General features: G+C 40.8%; 2 protein-coding genes across 3 annotated transcripts in view; one reads left to right on the forward strand and one right to left on the reverse strand.

Annotated features, from left to right (window-relative positions):
* fgf22 (fibroblast growth factor 22) overlaps nt 1–2,788 on the reverse strand; it is a 28,694-nt gene extending 25,906 nt beyond the window's left edge. Inside the window, exon 1 of the mRNA XM_068319472.1 lies at nt 1,959–2,788. Coding sequence (XP_068175573.1) covers nt 1,959–2,331 — 373 coding nt within the window. The 5' untranslated portion in view covers nt 2,332–2,788. The remainder of the gene's footprint in view (nt 1–1,958) is intronic.
* Nucleotides 2,789–10,992: 8,204 nt separating this feature from the next.
* polrmt (polymerase (RNA) mitochondrial (DNA directed)) overlaps nt 10,993–18,231 on the forward strand; it is a 36,908-nt gene continuing 29,669 nt past the window's right edge. For both annotated transcript variants that reach the window (XM_068319470.1, XM_068319471.1), the window contains exons 1-4: nt 10,993–11,165; nt 11,542–11,640; nt 13,402–14,204; nt 14,507–14,640. In XM_068319470.1, the coding sequence (XP_068175571.1) occupies nt 11,024–11,165; nt 11,542–11,640; nt 13,402–14,204; nt 14,507–14,640 (1,178 nt within the window). In that variant the 5' untranslated portion in view covers nt 10,993–11,023. The remainder of the gene's footprint in view (nt 11,166–11,541; nt 11,641–13,401; nt 14,205–14,506; nt 14,641–18,231) is intronic.

Genomic DNA, 18,231 nt, shown 5'->3' on the forward strand with positions numbered 1-18,231 from the left:
AAGGGCAACACAGAGGACAGAGGAGGAGTCGGCCAGACTGCTGGGCAGGATTTGTAAAGGCTGCAATGGCACAGGACAACCCTGAGCTCAGACGGTGAAGCAGGTGAGAGATACAGCGAATATGGACCAAAACAGACATTTGTCTCAAGCACTGTGTGTGTTTCTGTGTGGGTTCATGTATTTTCCCTGACAAATAGGCATAATCAAACCTTTAATTCAGACTTAATCCAGGAGAAATTAACTCAACATCTTTAAAAATAAATATTTTTTACTGCAAGGAGTTATCATTGTCAACTTCCCACTTGTTCTACCAATGCTCTGGTCTACAGAATGACCATTTGATGAGGAGCACAAACTTGTGAATCACGAGGCCTTAAGTGTAATTTGAAATTTTTTCTTTGTGCTGGCATTAATAGCAGGCTCACACAGAAACAAAGGGTGTTGCATTGTGAGCGCATTGACAGACTGACCTCAAGGTCTACATGACCACTGGTTTGGTGCTTTGCTCAGCTCATGGTGCAGGTGCACACCCTCACTCTGTGTGAGCAGAGAAGGAATCGTTCTTTCCACCAAAGGAAATGAGAGGATGATGGCTAAAGTGTATGAGGGAATTAATTTTAAAGGGACTCATAGGGCCAGATACATTAATGACACAACTATGGCAGGAAAAATCATGATTTTCATGATCCACGGTAACTTTTGTTTCTTTCCAAATACTCTGAAACTCTCTTCTGCTGCCAGTTCTATATTACAAACATTCTTCCAGAATCAACTCTAAAGAATGAAATTCAAGTCAAGCTTGGGAGTAATATTTTATTATAGTATCTGGCGTACATTAACACTAATATGAGAAAATAATTTTTCATATTGGTCCACAGGTCTAAATTTAATGCCATAATAATTCACCTTACCTAAATTTCAGCTAGGTTCTTCCAGATGAGTAATCTCAACAAGTTAACAATAGTCATCCAGTCTGCAGCTTGAAGTTTATTGAAACAGTGACAACAAACTATTAGCTGGAAACTGCAGCTGCTCCTGCTCCCAGTAGTAGTATGGAAAAACTGTGAGTCACCCACTTGTGTAAAAAGGCATTAACAACCAAAAACATAAATATACTGTCAAAGGCATAAACGTCTCTAAGGGCTTTCCGGTCAGTCAGGCAGCCGGTGACTAATGGAGAAAGAGGTCATATCATGACCAAGGTCTGCTCATTTGACCTGGTCAGGCATCTGAAAGACGCTTGTTGTTTGATACACTGACGAGACGTGGCTGCTCTATAAAAAAACTCATCTCAGGTATCCCTGAACCACACATTATGTACAGGCGACAGACTTTCCAACAGTTACCTATTTCAGTCTATCAGAGGGTGCATACAATTGCAAGTAGTTAAACTAAACAAAGCTTAAAACCTTAAAATTAATTTGAAACTTTCTCACAGAGCTTGACTCTAACCGAAACGGCAGCCTGCAGTTATTACGCAAGACTAATCAGACTGTGAGAAATACACATGAATTGGTATTTGCATTTGTTGAGGGACTGTGGCTTCGTGTACACCTGCTACTTAAAAAATGATCCACTCTCATCACAGCTTTGACAAGATAATCCCCAACGAAGCTTCTTTTTCCAAGCTCAATTAGTAAAGCCAACTGATGCTCAATGTCTATCTTCAGGTCAGCTCTCTTGTGCCGGCTATCCCATGAGGAGCATAAATCCACATTAGGGTATTCCCTTCTTACCTAGCAACGCCTCTGCCAAGCTCAAAACACAACACAAATAGCTCAGCAGTGATATAACCACAGGAGATTCCTGAACTGCTGTAAAGGTGAAGAGATAAGAAAGTCCAGTCATAAAAATAATAAAAAGTGAGAACATCACAAGGCATCCTGACCACTTTGTGTCATTCAACGCACATTTGACACACATAACTTAGAAGCACTCTTGCTGTGCCAGCTACTTACTGTCTGCGTAGTTTTTCCGCCGAGTGCCGTCCACCTTGCCTGTTCTGTCAATGCAGAGGAAGAATTTATTGGCAGAGTAAAGTCGCCGTAGACGGACGTCTCCTTCTAGGTGGTTATAACTGCGTGTGTGTCTTTCCAACGTCCATGAACAGTTGATGCCACTCGCCAGCACTTGAAGGGGTTCATGCCCTATCCCAGGAGGACAGGCCCCGGTGGCAGTGCCAACGGTGACCAGGAGCAGGGTGAAGCATGCCAGGCAAAAGGAGGCTACACTGGGCAGTGGGCGAGATCGCCCAGTGGAGGCTGCAGTAATGGAGGTACCAAGAGCAGGTTCAGATAAGAAATTAGCTACGGACGGCGTCCATCTGCACATGGTGGGTCAGACTCCCAAGGTGCAACTTGTGCAAGTTGTAGACATGCTGGTGATCGGGAGATGTCCCAGTGGAGGGATGACAAGAGGGTGGGAGTCCTGAAGAAGGGAGGGAAATGGCACACGCGGCAGATCCTCTGGATGTGTGACAGATGACTCTTGGCTGACAGCAGGCCCTCCTACAACAACACGTTTCTCAAAGTTTCTTATCTTGTCATCTTCGGTCTTGTTTGCCTGATCCTTTCATGGAGTGTTGCACTTCTAAGAATCCACCTTTAAATGTTCCTCTTTAGTGTTGCTCCTTGTTTCTTTGTTTCTTGCCTTCCTTGGACTGAGGTCTTCTTTCCCAATCCACAGATGAAGTCCTGGATTATGAGGATGTGTGTGTGACTGTGTATTTGTCCGTGATTGTATTGCTGTGTGTGTGTGTGTGTGTGTGTGTGTGTGTGTGCGTGTGTGTGTGTGTGTGTGTGTGTGTGTGTGTGTGTGTGTGTGCGCGCACCTTGCGATGCTCTACTCTTTCCAGCTGAATAGGAACAAGGTGCCTGTCTGAGCTGCTGACCCGTAGCTGAGAGGGAGTTGAATGAGGGTTGTTGACTGACTCTGTGTGTATGTGTGTGTGTTTGTGCATCTGCGTGTGTGTGTGTGTGTGTGTGTGTGTGTGTGTGTGTGTGCGTGTGTGTGTGCGTGTGTGTGTGCGCACGTGTGCGTGATACTGAGAGAGGGAGAGAGAAACAGAGGGAGTGAGCAAGTGAGTATGGGAGGGAGAGAGGTGGTATGGGTTTGCAACAGAGTGTGTGTCTATCTGTGTGTTCAGCAGGCAGCGAGTGTCTCAGCCAGCATGGGGCAGTGGAGCAGCCAGTGACCGGCCTCACACTCGGCTGTGTGCAGTCAGTCCGTCCGTCCTCGCTCCTCTGGAGGCACCGGCTGAGTCGTCCTGTATTTTATCCTGGGCAGGGCCAGCATCTCGGGGGTTTACAGGAGAGGGATGTGTGGGTGTGGCCACTGCACTCATTCATAACCATTTCAAACACACCAGAAAGCTCAGGCTGCTTTCCACTGGCCCTCAGAAAAGTTTATGATGTGAGAAACAGGTCATTTGCTTTTCACCGACAAAGTTTATTATCCCCTTTTCTATTTCTTCTCCTTTTGTCTTAGACACCTGGAAAGACTTACTTCCTCTTCCTATCCGATGACTTCTCATGTCTCGCCTTGATGTGAATGGTGAAGCATTTTGTAACATGGTCAAATCAGCTCCATTACCATCTAGTGAACCAGAAAGGGCCTTTTTTTTTTTTTTTTTTTTTTACACCTTTGCTTTCTTTTCTTCTCCCTGGCCACATGGGGCAAATTAACAGACCCTTTGCTCCCTTTTTTTTTCCTTTTGCGGCCGCTGCTTTGAATCATCAAGCAGTCACAAACACAGAGCAGGTTGCAGGAGTGTTAGTAGAGTTAGACCAGATGAAGTCAGAGAGACTTTTCAATCACCTGTGTTAATATTTCAATGAAACACCCTCTCTGATCTTTAGTTTGGGAGAGCAGGGCACAAATGAAGGACACCTTTTTCTGCGACTTCTCACACTCTTGTCTGAACCTGATTATGGCAATCCAAGTCATTCAGTTAACAGTATTAGCTCTTCATTTTGGATATTTCATAGAGTATTATCCTTTCCAAGAAAAAAAAAACAAAAACAAATAAACAACAGGCACATCTACACACAAGAAGAATTTTATACAATAAACTAGGACTTAAAAAAGAGAAAGCACTGGGATTTGGGGACACAACACAACCTTTTCTCATCACAAGTTCAATGTGAAACCTTGGTGTCTGTATGTTAATTGTTGGCTACAGCCAGTTGCTGATTAGCTTAATTTGTCTTAAGGTGTGAAAGAGGATGAAATAGTTCATCAGGCTTCATCTCAAGGCAAAGAAATACAGTATGCTGGTGGTTTTCAGATACTTATTGGTTTGATCCATAAGGCTTGTCTTTTCCAAACCACTGACACATGACCGCAACAACTATCATTTTTTTTGCAGATATTAAATAGATATAAATTATTTCACAGTAGAATAATAATTAGATGGATTGTTTTACTTTTGGAAATGCAGTTTTTTCCCCTCTTTCCAGCATTTGTGCTAAGTTAAACTAACTGTTTTCTGGCTCCACTCCCTGGTTGTTGTAGACACATGACATTTGAAGTATTATTTTATTGTAATGTAAAGGTTTAGTCATAATTTAGACAGGACACTGTCATGGACAAATGCAAATGTGGTGAAATCGAAAAAGATTGAAAAAGTGATGCGGATAGAAAAAAAAAAGACACACAAGTTGAGGTTTTCTCAATGACAATTCAGTGAAAATTGAAAAAATGGTGGTGATAATTCATTTATTTTCAAAACAGTCATTACTTGTCTGGTGCTCATGGAGGGTGAGTCATTCCTCAATTTGTAGGTTGTTACCTGCCCCCAGAGACTTGCTGTCCCTCAAACCCCTATTTAAACTTTTACATCTGAAAAAAAAGAACCCTATGAAAAAGAAAGCAGTGACCTCTTTCTCCAAACTGCCTGCTGCAACTCCCCCAAGCCTTTCCTGTCTACATGCCAGTATGTTCTGGTACTTGTGCCCGCCAGCCTCTTTATCAAAGGTACTCTTAGTGTAGACGTATATAGGCCCTTAGTAAAAATCACAGTATTTTACCCTCAATTAAACCAAGCAGTCATGTGTGTTAAATTCCTCTGGTTATATTTGCTATCTACTTTTTAACTTGTCTTTTCTCTCCTCCTGTCTCCTGTTCCCAAATGTCAGATCTGTTCTGCAAAGGGTAGCTCTTAGTCACCGCTTACGTGAGGTTTCCAACATGCGTGGAACTGGTGGGAGTCAGAATGTGAAACAAAGAATAAGAAAGAGGGACAGGGAACATTCAAAATGTGCTTTTTGTTACAGTTTTATGCGATTGTTTTCCCGTTTAAGAAAGCATGTCAGTGGTTTTCAGGACATCTGAATGCTCGCAGGCTCTGCTCAGTAAATGATTTATTCTCTCTCTCAGTGCTGATAATAGAAAATAAACAAGTTATATAAGGTGATTGGATGATGGCTATCTTTGCACAATGGATGAAAGTGTAATATGCTTTAAATGTGCCATTTAAACTCAAGAATCATTGAGACGTGTCTTCATGACCAACTTTGGCCGGGCTGATTACCTACCTGATATGTAATTAAAACATATCTGGTCTTGAGGGCTATTACAAATTCATTATAATACCTTTGAGCATGTATATAAGTTAATCGTTTACCTTACAATATTCTGCTCCCTTTCCTCCTCTTTGCTGTTCGAGGCAGATGGTTGCACATGCTTGCCAGTCACATTATGCTTCCAGCTAATAGTCCCAACAGACTCCATATGTCCATTACAAACTCACCAACAGCCTTAACCATTTCTTTTTCCAGTATGACATTGATCATGAACAGTTTACTTTTAGTAAGACAATAACTCATTGTGTTGCAGCCAAATTACATGTGTTTAATTTTACCATTTAATTTTTAGCTTCTAGGTAAAGAAGTAATACATTACAAATAGGTTTTAAGGTGGAAATCCAAATAGATTAGTGATGCTGCTTTTCAGTTGTTACATCATAAGATAGATTTGATGTTTACAAATGCAGTCATGGGTCAATAATGAAGTTCGTTCATTCATTCATTCATTCATTCATTTTCTGCACCCGCTTCTTCCGCTGTTGTGGGTTGCTGGAGCCTATCCTAGACAACCGGGGGCGTGAGGCAATACTGAAGTTATGTTTTCTAATTATGAAATATATCACGTGAGTATAACACATGTTTATTGAAGAACAAAATATGATAGCTTATTTTTTTTATTATCTATGTTCAGCATAATCTTGTATTTTTCTCTAAAGTGGAATAAAAAATGTAATGAAATGAATGTGCTGTCTCTCTTATAATACTACTACTACTACACACACATACACACACACACACACACACACACACACACACACACACACACACACACACACACACACACACACACACACACACACACACACACACACACACACACACGCACACGCACGCACGCACACGCACGCACACACTCATACAGAAAGAAAAATACCACAACCCCCCCCCCCAAAAAAACCCAAAAAAAACCAAAAAAAAAAAAACCGAGCGACTATAAACCCCCCGGAGGGTCCACTTGCTCTTCATTTGTTGAGTTTCCTATAATTAAATAACCCACAATCACTTCATGTACTTTACAACTTCTCAAACATCAGAAAGTCCCCTCAGGTCAGCATCCTATGATTATCAGCTGTGTCAGTCTTGGAAGCAAATGTTTTGGCTCAGAGCCAGAGAAGACACAAGCATTACACATTTCATTATGAAAAACTTTCACTTTTTTACTGTTTTTCAATGTTCATCTCTGATCTTTGGCAACAACAGCACTTTACATGGTTTCAAAGCTGCAACACATACTAAGGATCTTATTAATTCCCAGTCTAAGTTCTCTGTTTACAACTGTTAAACTTGTTTACAATGTCTAATCAGTTCAGGGAGGAATCTGCTGCAAAACATCTAATTCTGTGCAGTAAATAAGACTGACCCAAGAAGCCGTTAGGGAAAGAAGTACCGATGCAAGAAGCTTGTTATCTCTGATCTTAATGCTTACACATCTAAACATGCAGTATCACTCTTATTAACCTAAACTTTAGAATTGTTCATTACAACTGTGGTCAATGAGAATTTTATTAGCTTATCCATTTGGTTGCAAATCAATGTACTGGAACATAATTTGATATAATGATGGCACTGGAGAGACATTTAAGCTATACTCATTGAAAGTGTGTAAATTTCATGGCAAGGCGTCCAATAATGATTCAGATATTTCACAACCTTGAAAATCATAACAATGTAATGAGATAAGTCAGGAGAATCATGAATTTATGGCTGTCAGAATTTAATCTCTGTGAGATATTTCAATCTGCACTGTTGTGATGCATTGACCTACAGTACATTGCCATCTGCAGAGCAATGTCATAGCCTCTGTAACTTCTTTATGCAGCTACCACAGCATGTGTTGTGCATGTCTGCCACACATGGATTATATTGGGATTCCCTGAGTTTAGTCCAGCCGTGCTGGTGGGTGTGCCTGAGCTGAGAGCACCACTCCGTGAGCCAGGCACCCAAGGACGATGTTCTCAAGTGGAGGAACCTAATCTTTCCCAGCAGGAATCCAAGCGGCTCTGTAAGTGTATGAATAGAGATAATATCTCTATAATGAGGCCTGTTTTGTACCATCAAAGTCTTCAAAAGGGTCTGAAACTCGACCTCCCTTCTAGCACTGACAGTCCTTCAGTAATGGCTCCCTATTATTAATTGTTTTCCCGGTCTGCTAAGTCCTTGTCTCTTTCTTTCTCTGTCTTGCTTTTGTTACTGACATAATGTCTGTTTGTAATGTCCAGACAGTCATGTATCCACTTTCCTATTTATTTTAGATGCTGAGCTGCTGGAAGTGGCAACCTTCACACAAGCAAGTGATCTCTCACACAGTCATCACTGGCAGCATATCAACAATTATGGTGATTATGCAAATAACTCTAATAATTAATCCAACGGTGTTGTCAAGCCAAACGCATGTGAGCTCCACGTAACTGAGCCATTTGGTGAGAGTAGCTGACAAATATCCAGATGTGGTTAAAGAAAACATTTGTACCACCTCAATCTGAATGTACTGTTGAAATGTCCCTTTGCATTTGCTGCTTTGTGACCATTGTCTATTATCAGTAGCAATATGATCAGTCGTTTGTCTAGCTGCTGGTAAGAAAACATCTGAGGGATCCATGATCCCAGTTCTTTACAGCACACAGAGATCTACTCGATAGACTTTAATGAAAAAAAAAAAGTAACAAACTGCTTATCTGGTGTATCAGGAGAGCACAACAGAAGCAGTCTCACAACAGGATGGCGGTGATGATGGAAAAAGCACTTAAAAAAATCTTTGCTGATTCAGCGTGTCTTCACTCGCCTAATGTCTCAATATTGAGACTGAGCAATAGCACATCATTCTTTCAATTTATTCCATGGTATAATAGAATAGCAGTATGGTGCCACTCGTTCAATGAATACATTTAAAATTCTAGCATATAATAATTCAGTAAGAGCTGTGTGATTCACGGTGTTCCAGTAAAGGTCGCTGCATGAGCTTGTAGGATCATTTTTATGTTTGTCTCTGATGTGGTGACTAATATTTCAAAATGGAGGTATTTTATTAGCTCACAGTAAGCTCATAATATACTGTAATATGTGTAACAATATCCTGCACATGTAATATTGAGCACAAAAGTGTCATTTCAGAAAATCTTAATAATATTTTCTTAAATATGATTTTCAAGATGCCACACATGTGGCTTCTCACAGCGAAGTCCCTCAGAAACCTTTTTTTCTGCACGGCGACAGATCATTAATACCATGTAAGTGGTGTAGACGCACGCACACAAGAGACTTTCACAAACATAAACTCATGCCAAAGGCATTTACCAGCACAAGCATCTCACACAGAAGTATCTCCATCAAAACAGCCCTCTCCCCATCTGTTAAACAAATAGGGAGCCTCTACAAAGGTGTGCAAAAGAATCCACATGATCAAAGTGTATGAGAATGGCAGCCTTGTCCTGGCCTGGCCATTATCAGGCCCCATGAATGCCTGTCTTCTCCTCTTTTGTAGGTCGAGGCATTGACAGTCACTCACCCGGCAATGACTGTCACACCAGCGCAAAGAGCCAGCCGCCGACAGGGGCCAACCACATCAAACGAGGCTGTCAAGGGGCCCTGCTCGTGAACCGTGGCAACAAACACCTCCTGATCCTCACCTACAGCTCAGCAGCAGACACCCACCGCTGTGCTCTCAGCCACAGCCTCCACTGAGAAAAGATGTACTGCCTGGACCTCATTTCCCTCTCCGCAGCCCCCCTTCCCTCTCTCTGTCAAGTAGTGCTTGTGTTAACCTCCAGCCTGCAGAGACACAAAGAGATGCTAAAGTGTTTAAGAATGCTTTATGGATGCATGGCGAGGAGAGGCTGACATTGCCGAGGGTCAAAAAGTATACAGGCTGTGAATGAGATACATTCAGTTTTACTGTCAATTTGAAGCGGACACAAACTTGGTTTAGATTGTATGATGTTTGAACCTCAACTGGAAGGAGACGACAATAGTTTTCAGTGGGCTGTCACAAGTACTTGGATCGAGTCAACATGAGTGTGGGTTGTGTGTGCATAAACACAGCTTCAGATTACACCAATAAAAATACATTTAACCTCGTACGCTGTGACCTTCCCCAAATGATGAGACATTATTGTAAATGATGAGACATTTCTGTCTCATCATTTACAATAATGTCTCATCATTTACAGTACCATGATAACTGTGTAGATGCAAACCTTAGACAATGTACTCCACTTGTGCTGTTTTAAGTGATGATATTTTTCTCTTAAATAAAATTTAGAATTCATGGCAATTGTTTGATCAGAATCAATACTCCAATCATCTATTATTCTCACTTTGTTATACCATACACTATATCAAAAACTTAAAATTTACATGACTAAAATATTAAACACTCCAGAGAGAATATTAGAGTAATGTGAGTTGTAAAATGACATGTATGAAATGTTAAAAATGTACCTCCGATTACTATAGCTTGTTGTAGGGTATTAATTTTCACAATGGTGTCCTTTTTGACTACTAGACCTACTTTGAATGAGTGTGATGAGACTGCCACCTGTCGGCCAAATATCTTTGACATCTGTTTCAAATGACTGCAGATGTAAAAAAAAGTAGTCCATTGAAAAGACACAAAATACGAAGCAGTGACTTTCAGATACTTTCGGTATTAAACTAGGGAGGATCTGCAAAGTAAAGATTTGAAAAAAGAAAACGCGATATTAAATAAGTTGGCGTAACATCATGTGATTAATAGAGAGAAAAAATATTGTTGTCTACGTACTAATGTAACTTTAAAAGACTAAAACCTTACTATGTTATAAGATGAGAGGACAAGAAAGACCAAAGTCTCCAAACAACCCGGTTACATATGAGTATGGTCAGGAGTTCATGCATGCAAATTCGTTTATTCTAACGAAGCATTTCTTTTTAGCGAATTATAAAAATATGTTGCAGTTCATTTTTAATTTAACCTCACCCCCTCACCCGTTTCACTGGAAACGGACTGTGAAAAAATGTGTATTTAAAAGTAACTAAACTAAACTAAAACTGTCAGACAAATATAGCCGGCAAAGGGCACAATATAAGAACGGAGATGGAAAAACTCAAGTAATCTGATGTTTGTCAAATTTGTAATTACTGTACAGTACTTCTGCATGATGAGCAAAAACAAACAAAAACATTGCCATATTGTATTATTATGAAAAATATTTATATTTCCTACTAATATTCCTAGCAGTGCAAAACATATCCCTGAAATACAGAAATATGCGAGACTGTAAATACTTAACACGGATTAGCGCCAGCGATGCAACACGCAGTACTGTACACCTGATTGACGGTATCTATCTGCGATCGGCTAGTCATGCCTTAATGTACGACGAACTTGTCTTGCGACTAGTTTGGTCTCATTTAAGATGGCAGCCTAGTGGTTAGGAGTAACGCGGTTATTACATGACAGAATGTCACTTATCAGAGTATGTGCTTACGCCAAATACCTGAACCGTCGTAACTTATTTGAGAAGTATACTGTTTGCATGTCTTTTGCAGAATGCGTTCAGCAGTGTATGTTGAGAAGAACCGGTGAAGTTAGGCGAATTTCAGGTGAGCCGAGGGAGACGGTGTCATGTTGTTACCACAAGTTAGCATCGCAATACGAATGGCAACAGTGTTAAATATCACGGCATTGGCGTTGTAGTATTTCTATGTTGTTGAGTTAACATAAGCTCCCGCAGCTTTTGGTTAGAATTTGTTATTGATGCAGTTTTGTGTTGGAACACAAACCTTACTTTTAGCATTGAACTGCGTGGGTAACGGAGAGTTCCGCCGGAAGTCCCTCGTTAGTAAAGTAGTCCCTGCTGCTTTTTGTATTAATATGGACGAAAACGGAGCAAAATGAACGAAATCTGAAGGGAAACTGGTCAGAAAGATGAGACATGATGTTTGCGTGCTTGAAACAGAATTGCTTTTGTATTTTCAGAGACGTCCTGGCAACTTCAAAGAAGAAATGTTTCATGTATAAACCCAAAAGCAGAAGATGGAAAGAATCGTGTTCGTGTACAGTCTCAGTTGTTAAATGGTATGCTGCTATATGTCTAAGTCATTTTCCAATTATCCGATTGATCTGTGTATTAAATACACTGCTCACAAAAATTAAAGGAACACTTTTGTAATTGGGCCTGGCATGAAATCAACTAAACCCGTCTGATAAGTTTCTGATTGGTTAAGCAACTGAGGGCATCGCAAATCACTTTCAGCTGTTTTGGTGTTCATGGAATTAACAACAGGTGCACTACAGTCGCAACAATTAGAAAACCCTCAAAACAGGACTGGTTTCACATGTGGAGGTCATCTCAAGTTTCTCCCTCTTGATCTTTTTTGACTGGTTTTCCACTCGTGCTGGTTTTGGCTTGAGGAATCCTTTCTACTGGCAGTATGAAGATATTCCTTATCCCTACAGAAGTTGCACAGGTTGTCCAACTTCTCCAGGATGGCGCATCCACATGTGCTGCAGCAAGAAGGTTTAATGTGTCTCCCAGCACAATCTCCAAAGCATGGAGGAGATTTCAGTAGAGTGGTTGTCATTCTCGGAGAGCTTAACAGGGTCGTAGAAGGTCTTCAACCCATCAGCAGGACCGATACCTGCTCCTTTGTGCAAGACGGAACAGGCTGAGCACTGCTCGTGCCCTACAGAATGTCCTCCAGAGGGCCACTGGTGTGCATGTCTCCACCCAAACAATCAGGAGCAGACTTCATGAAGGTGACCTGAAGGCCTGACGTCCTGTAGTGGGCCCCGTGCTCACTGCCCAGCACCGTGGAGCTTGACTGGCATTTGCTCAAGAACAACACAATTGGCATGTCTGCCACTGGCGCCCTGTACTTTTTACAGACGAGGGCAGGTTCACCCTGAGCACCTGAGATAGATGTGAAAGAGTCTCGAGAAGACAAGGGGAACGTTATGCTGACTGTAACGTTGTTCAACATGACAGGTTTGGTGGTGGGTCAGTGATGGTCTGGGGAGGCATATCCATGGAGGGACGCACAGACCTGTACTGCCTGGGAAATGGTGCTGACTGCCATAAGGTATCAAGATGAAATCCTTGAACCCATTGTCAGACCCTAGCTGGTGCTGTAGGTCCTGGTTTCCTCCTAATGCCCGGCCTCACGTGGCAAGAGTACGCATGCAGTACCTGGAGGATGAAGAAACTGAAACAATTGAATGACCTTCACCATCCCCTGACTTAAACCCAATAGAACATCTGTGGGACATTATGTTTAAGTCCATTAGGCGCCGCCAGGTTGCTCCTCAGACTACAACAGCTCAGGGATGCCCTCGTACAGATCTGGGAGGAAATTCCACAAGACACCATCCGTCGTCTCATTTGGAGCATGCCGCGACGTTGTCAAGCATGCATACAAGCTCGTGGGGGCCACACAAGATACTGAAAAGCATTTTGGGTTGCATAAATTAAGTTTTTGAAAAAATGGACTGTCCTGCCACATATTTCACTCTGATTTTAGGGTGTCTACACAAATGAGCCCGGTGTAGGCTGAAAACTTTTATTTCCATTAAAAGCCTTGTCATCCTTTTGTTCCTAAGACATTGCCCTGTCGTTATTTTTATGGACATCCAACTTCATATTGAGATCTGATGTATATAATGTCTTTTAAGTGTTCCTTTAATTTTTGTGAGCAGTTATGGTGCAATTATGTGAACAATTATGGTGCTTTACTTAGGCATGTTCCTTAATTTGTATTTTAAGTATGCATCTATTTTTGTGCCACCAGCATGCTGATCAACAGTTACAGTAAATTTTAATCATAAATCTCTCACTTTCAGTGCTTGAGGCCAGGATAAGTCAACTCCAATCTGACAGCGTTTTAAATGTCCAACATGCAAAGGTGCAATTAATCAGACCCAACACCTCTTCAAGATGGGTTTTATCCAGAAAGAGTCTCAAAAATGCACCTCAGGACAAAACTGAGATTGTTAAAGGGCCTTCTAAATCCAAGCCCAGTCGCTGGTTAGAGAAATTATCTAAGGAAAGGATGACAAAACTCACAGAAAAACAGCACCTCCAACAGAAACTACAAAAGAATGTAGAAAAGAAACCTCCACCCAATTCTAAAAGAAGTATAAACCGCTTGATGTCCCCTAATACTACAATTAAAACTATAGTTAGAGCTAAAAAGACTGTTCTGTTAAAGGAGGTCAAGAGACAATTTGCGTTGTCTGAAGAGATTTCTAGTGCATTGTCTCCCCCAGTTACCTCCACTACTGTTAGTACTGCAACAGCCATTTCATGTGGCGTTTCTAAATGGGAACAGAAGAGCTTAAAAAATCAAGCTGTATGTGAAACAGGAGGCAATGTTGAAAAGCAGGCTCAGGGAGAAGAGCTGGAGAGAAGGCTCATTTATCAAGGAAGCCAGGGGATGTCTTCAAGTGACCAACATGAGAAAAGCGAAGGATTTTTCAGTCGGAACATGTGTCTACGCATCCGCTGTTTTCTGGAGGCTTGTGTGTTTGTTGGGGACATTGAGAGGGCACACCGTTTCCTGCTCAACCAGCACCGTCTAAGTGGTCGACGTAAACATCTCAGCACAGACGAGTACAACATCATCATAAGGATGTGGGCAAAGCATGTGAGTTCAGCGTTTTGTTCTCAAGTAAAACTGTGTATTTTAACATTGGCTTTGTGGATAAAATAAGAAAATGGTATTCTTTCTCAGGATATCTTTTTTGTTTGATTTATTTTTCATTTTTTTAAACTACTTGAAGCTTACATTACATGTTATTGTGTGTAAGCTGTGTGCATATAGGCTTAAGAATTCTAGCAATAGGAGAAGCCAAAAACAGTAAAATATTTGTTATCACTGAGATTGTTACATGTGAGTGTGAGAATGAGTTGACATCCTGTCCATGGCTATGTCTTTCTGGTTTATAGGGCATGTTGGAAAAGATTGGCCGTGTGTTGATATTGTTAGAAGAGGCTGGTCTGAAACCCAATCTGGGGTCGTACTGTGCATCACTGGAGTGTATAGGCCGCACACCTAATTGCTCCCCCAAGACTGTCACAAGGCAAGTATACACACACACACCACATGAATCAACCCCATGAAGTGTTGCGTATTTGTTGACATGCATTTTATGTCATTTACTGTTTACCATTCAAGGCTATTGAATGATAAAGTTGCAATACCAAGACTTACCAGCAGGGGTCACGTCAAGGTTTAACACACCGGCTCAGGCGTGTATAGACAATACTGTTTACGTCTGATTGGGTCCATAAACAGCATGAAAATAAAAGTGTTTATGTAAGTAGCTTGTTTTCAATAATTTGATGAATATTTTGAAAGCAAGCACTACTCGTATGTCTTTGTTAATTATGTTAGAATGATTTAGTGAATATTGTTTAGCTATTAGCAGTTTATAACAAGTTTATTGCTGGAAATTACTGGATTTCCATGTTACGTTATTTCCCAGTGTTCAGACATGTTGGTTATCAGAACGGTTAAGTGATTTCCTTTGATTCTTGCTGTATATTGATTTTTCAAATAATGTTTTTTCTGTGCCAAAAAACTTAAATCATAAAAATCTAGTATTTAGAATAATGTATATTGCAATATTTAAATGTGTTTACAGAATTGTAAATCAGTGAAAAAGTTAGGATGTGTGTAAAATGTAAATGAAAATGGGTTACAATGATTTCAAAATCATTGAATCCCCATATTTACTGTCATTGAAAATAGCACAGAGACAGTTGTTACAATAGATATATTAATTGTTTTTTGAAAGCGACATCCTTATTTACAATTTGATTCCAGCTACATATTTCAGAAAATTTGGGACATAGTCATCTTTACTCTGCACTTGATATCCTTTTCTTTTAACAACACACAGGAAGGGTTGGTAAGTGGGAAGAGCAGTTGTGTCATTCTTGCCTGACGTAGGCTTTCAGCTTATCAAGAGGTCAGGGTGTCTTTTGTTGTAATTAAAATTTCATAATGCAGCATTCATGGAGTACTAGAAGCCTTCATAAATGTGGAGGTTACTCATGTCATATGTACTGATGCAACCACTGCATGCTGGATTTAGAATTGTTCGCTAATAACAAGCCAAATGGTTTCTCTCCTCTTTATCGTCCATGACATCCAAAAAGGATTTCAAATTTCTACAAGGCTTTTAAAAATGGTAATAAGTTTATTTTGAGGCGAATCAGTCTGGTGTTCAGTGTCTCTCCTGTATTAAGCTGACAGGTGAAAGTGCACTTTTCTCCTCTCATTCTCCCCTTATCTTATTGCTAATATTGTTTCCATGTAAAGCACATAGACTACAATTTTTTTACTTAATTATGTCGATTAAAAAATTGTTTAATGTGTGTTGTAGTTTTCCAAAAGACCCAAGTTTACCTTTTTACTAGTAAAATTGTTGGAAAACAGCAGCACTCTGCAAAGAAGTATTGCAAAGTATCTGTGCCAGCTCCACAATTAAAATTACTTCAGCGCATTGAGCAATGATGTCACACCCTCACATTGAGCTCACATCTTCATCAGACAACTTGTGGCCCAATGAGTTTCCCAGGCTTCTACCCAATGCAGAGCTCATTCATTTTTGTTCAAATGGTCTTAGCTTAACTTATTTGGGGCAAAGTACAAAGTGCAGTGGGTGTTCCTCTTGTGTATCTGTGTATCTGAATGAGAACCAATATATACTGTAGATGAGACACATGGCCACTTGTTGTGCCAAGACATGATCCAGTTCAGGAGTGTCCCCCCTCCCCCCCTTGCAGTCAACACAAGGATTGTCTTCTGTTTGTGGATGTATCCTTTATGGCACCTAGTATCACAAAAACATCTGCACATTAGGTGTTGTAAAGAAATGTTACAAGGATGGACGCATACAGGAACATAGAAGGTTTGTTTAGAGTGAAGTCTAAATTATTGTTACTTGTACACCATTTATCCACCAGAGGGCAACCTCAGACTTATTTTCCAGGTATGAAACGCCCTTTGCACTTCTCCTTATCAAAAATGGTAAATGAATATTGGTGGCTTTGCAATTCAGATTTTAAAAAAAACCAAAAACTTTCTAATATCATCATCAGATTTCTGAAATATATTCTTCTAAAATATCACAACCTGTATTGTAAACTGTTATCAGGATTTTATCAGAATTATTTGTGTATTAGAGTATAACTTTATTATACTACAAGTTGACACGGATGATTTAAGTTCAACTGACGTTTTGGTCTTTCTGACAGAAAGACCAAAACTTTCTGACTACTTAGGGAGTGCAGGTATGGACCACATACTCTGTCCTCTGAGGAGTTTATATTTGTCAACTGTCCTTTTAAGAAGGCACCTTTTGTGCTTTTTAATCTCACCGTACAAAATGTCCCAGTCCTGCGTCATGATTTTGCAATGAACTTGTGAAACCTCAGCACTCCTTTGTGTCTCAGCTGGCCTGATAAGTGTTTGAGAGCTTCGTCAGCCTCGGTTATGTCGAGTGCCGTTACACAAACCACAAGCAGGAGAGACACCGAGTCATGCATACTTTCCTCCTTGACCCTGGGGAGAACACCCTAGACAATGTGGTCCAATAGCAGAACGGGTAGCAGGGCTGAGAGTTTGGGAGTGGGTATCTATTTGATCTATCGATCAGTGTAAGCCAATGCCTATATGACATTGTTGCTCAGCAGCAGTGCTCTCCTTGCCCGGCAGTCTTCCTTTTCCCCACTTTCCTCATCATTCTCTTCTCTGTCGGCCCTTTTTTGTTGTATCCTGTCTGTACTTTTTTTTACTGTGTTGTCTCCCATTTATTATGATCGGCTGTCAGTTCTCTCTCATCCCCACAGCATCGTTGCCCTCACTGTACCAATTCGCTACCCTCTCTTCTGTGACACACAAATACACACGCACACGCACACGCACACACACACACACACACACACACACACACACACACACACACACACACACACACACACACACACACACACACACACACACACACATCCCTTCAAGTTTTCCCTTTTGTAAGTGCTGTGTCCTCCAGAGCTCTTTACTCCCTAAGGTGCAGCAGAGCAGTCACAAGGCTGATTATGCTCTATCTTTCACCCTCTCTCTTTGTTCCTCTGGACCACACTGCCAACACCCAGACTAATCCTCCCTTTGTTGAAGGCTCTCTCATTTACTCAGACCAAAATTGCACATAGCATCATAAGGGACTCCAAGCCATGAGTGGAAATGCTAAAGAAATTGACCTCTTTGGCTTGCTGTGGAAATAACACTTTACATATATTTCATAACACTTTAATCGACATACAACGTCATGTGCAGAACACCTGATTAATTAAGTTGCTGATCCTCCAGTTGGTAATTCGTGTTATTTCTAATTATGTGAAGTAAGAGGTGCACAGGATGACACACAGATTTCCCATTATCTGAGTTTGATGACAAATGGATTTTCCAAACTTCTGTCTCTTGGCTCAATAAAGTCAGTATTTAGGATCCTCAAGCTCATGTTGGGCGGGTGCATGAGTCTCTTCCTGTAGATACGAGGCCCCTGTAACTACACATATAAAAATACTGCAGTGTGGACACCTGGGCATAAATATACCACATACAGTATATGTAATATTTGTAATAGTGTCGTAGGTGTTGTTCAATT

This window comes from Antennarius striatus, chromosome 7 (assembly GCF_040054535.1).
Source record: "Antennarius striatus isolate MH-2024 chromosome 7, ASM4005453v1, whole genome shotgun sequence".
NCBI classification, from domain to species: Eukaryota; Metazoa; Chordata; class Actinopteri; order Lophiiformes; family Antennariidae; genus Antennarius; species Antennarius striatus.